General features: G+C 46.3%; 1 protein-coding gene across 1 annotated transcript in view; it reads left to right on the plus strand.

Annotated features, from left to right (window-relative positions):
* Positions 1–1077: 1077 nt before the first annotated feature.
* The window catches only part of EMH_0044780 (uncharacterized protein), a gene marked incomplete at both ends in the record, with an annotated part of 1563 nt that continues 1256 nt past the window's right edge, over positions 1078–1384 (plus strand). Inside the window, 2 exons of the mRNA XM_013496003.1 lie at positions 1078–1192; positions 1335–1382. Coding sequence (XP_013351457.1) covers positions 1078–1192; positions 1335–1382 — 163 coding nt within the window. The remainder of the gene's footprint in view (positions 1193–1334; positions 1383–1384) is intronic.

Consider the following 1384-nt stretch of genomic DNA (forward strand, 5'->3'; position numbering starts at 1 on the left):
TACTGACCCTCAACGAGGGTCAGGCAGTTCTATTCTTCTGAGGATTTTCCCCTTTGAAGAAATCAGAGAACTCGAATGATTTTTGAATATCTAATGGGTTTTATAGTGTGAATAGCGAGAATTACGAGTTTACATCCCTAGAGGCAGTGTGTGCGCTTAGTCGCATAGCTTTGGGTTCATACGTAGTGACAGCGAAGGGTCGCTGTGCATTACACTAGCTGGGTTATATCCACGGTGTTTCTTTGCATTTAAACAACTTAATGAATTAATTAATTATTATTTTGGTTTAGGGAGGAGAAATGGTGCTTCATTGCCAGTGCAAACACCAGCATCGACCCTTCGCTCAGACCGCCACCACAACCAAACCACTGGCTCTAGAGACGTTTGCAAACACCAAGGAAGCTGCCATACACCATTGCCGCTGCTTGCCTTGTCTGCATGTTGCACTAAGCCATAACAAGATCCACGGGTAAAGGGCAAACGAAGGCCGCCACGGCACAGAAAAGCCCAGTCGTAGAGCACCGGAAGGGGGCCACAGCACCCCCCGCAATGAGCAGGAGCCAGAGGGGGGGCTTCCCGCTGTATCCTCCCATAAAAAGCGTTTTTGGAGATGGATCTAGATTTAATTGGAAGAAAAATGATTTATTTAATTGGCGTATAACCGTTGAGTGGTATGAGAAGGCAGACGGAACCCGAAACCAAGGCGAATGCAACAACCCACACAGATCACTCCTCCTACCACCTCGACCTGCCGCGCCTGCCGACCGGCCGGGTCTCTTGTGTTGCTTGTTTTTTGCATTTGTTTAAATTAAATGGTTTATTTCATAGGATAAGTCATGCACAACAATTTCTTCTTGTTTTATTTTTTCTCAATATTAATTTATTTAACTTTATCTTTTGCTTGCAATTTTGGCTTTGCCGCCCCGGTTTTTGCCGTTCGCCGTTCACGCGACTGGAGGACCACGCAAGGAACTCCGAACTGCTTGCCGTCCTTTCCCATCTCCTCAATTTGAATCTTTACATTTCTCTTGCTGAGAAAACATTTTTTAAAAATATTCTCTTCTGAATTCCGTCGCAATGGCTCCCCTTTACAAGGCCGCAGCAGCATTCTGCCTCGTCGGGCTGAGTTGGCTCCAGTCCGAGGCTACCCCGGAAATAAAATATAAATATGTGACAGCAACAGTAGACGAAGGTAAACATACTACCGCTTGTAATTCTCACTCTTTGTCCTTTCTCCCGCCTTGTCTGCCGTCAAGCCGTCAACTACTTGGCTGAGTCAGACGGAGGTCGCTCCACTGCACATTGATTTTCCTCTCCACCTTTGTTCTTTGCAGACGCCTACTTGACAGTCAAGTTGGCCCGTAATGGACAAATTTCAGCTAAG

Source organism: Eimeria mitis, genomic scaffold (genome assembly GCF_000499745.2).
Source record: "Eimeria mitis Houghton genomic scaffold, Emh_scaff1866, whole genome shotgun sequence".
NCBI classification, from domain to species: domain Eukaryota; phylum Apicomplexa; class Conoidasida; order Eucoccidiorida; family Eimeriidae; genus Eimeria; species Eimeria mitis.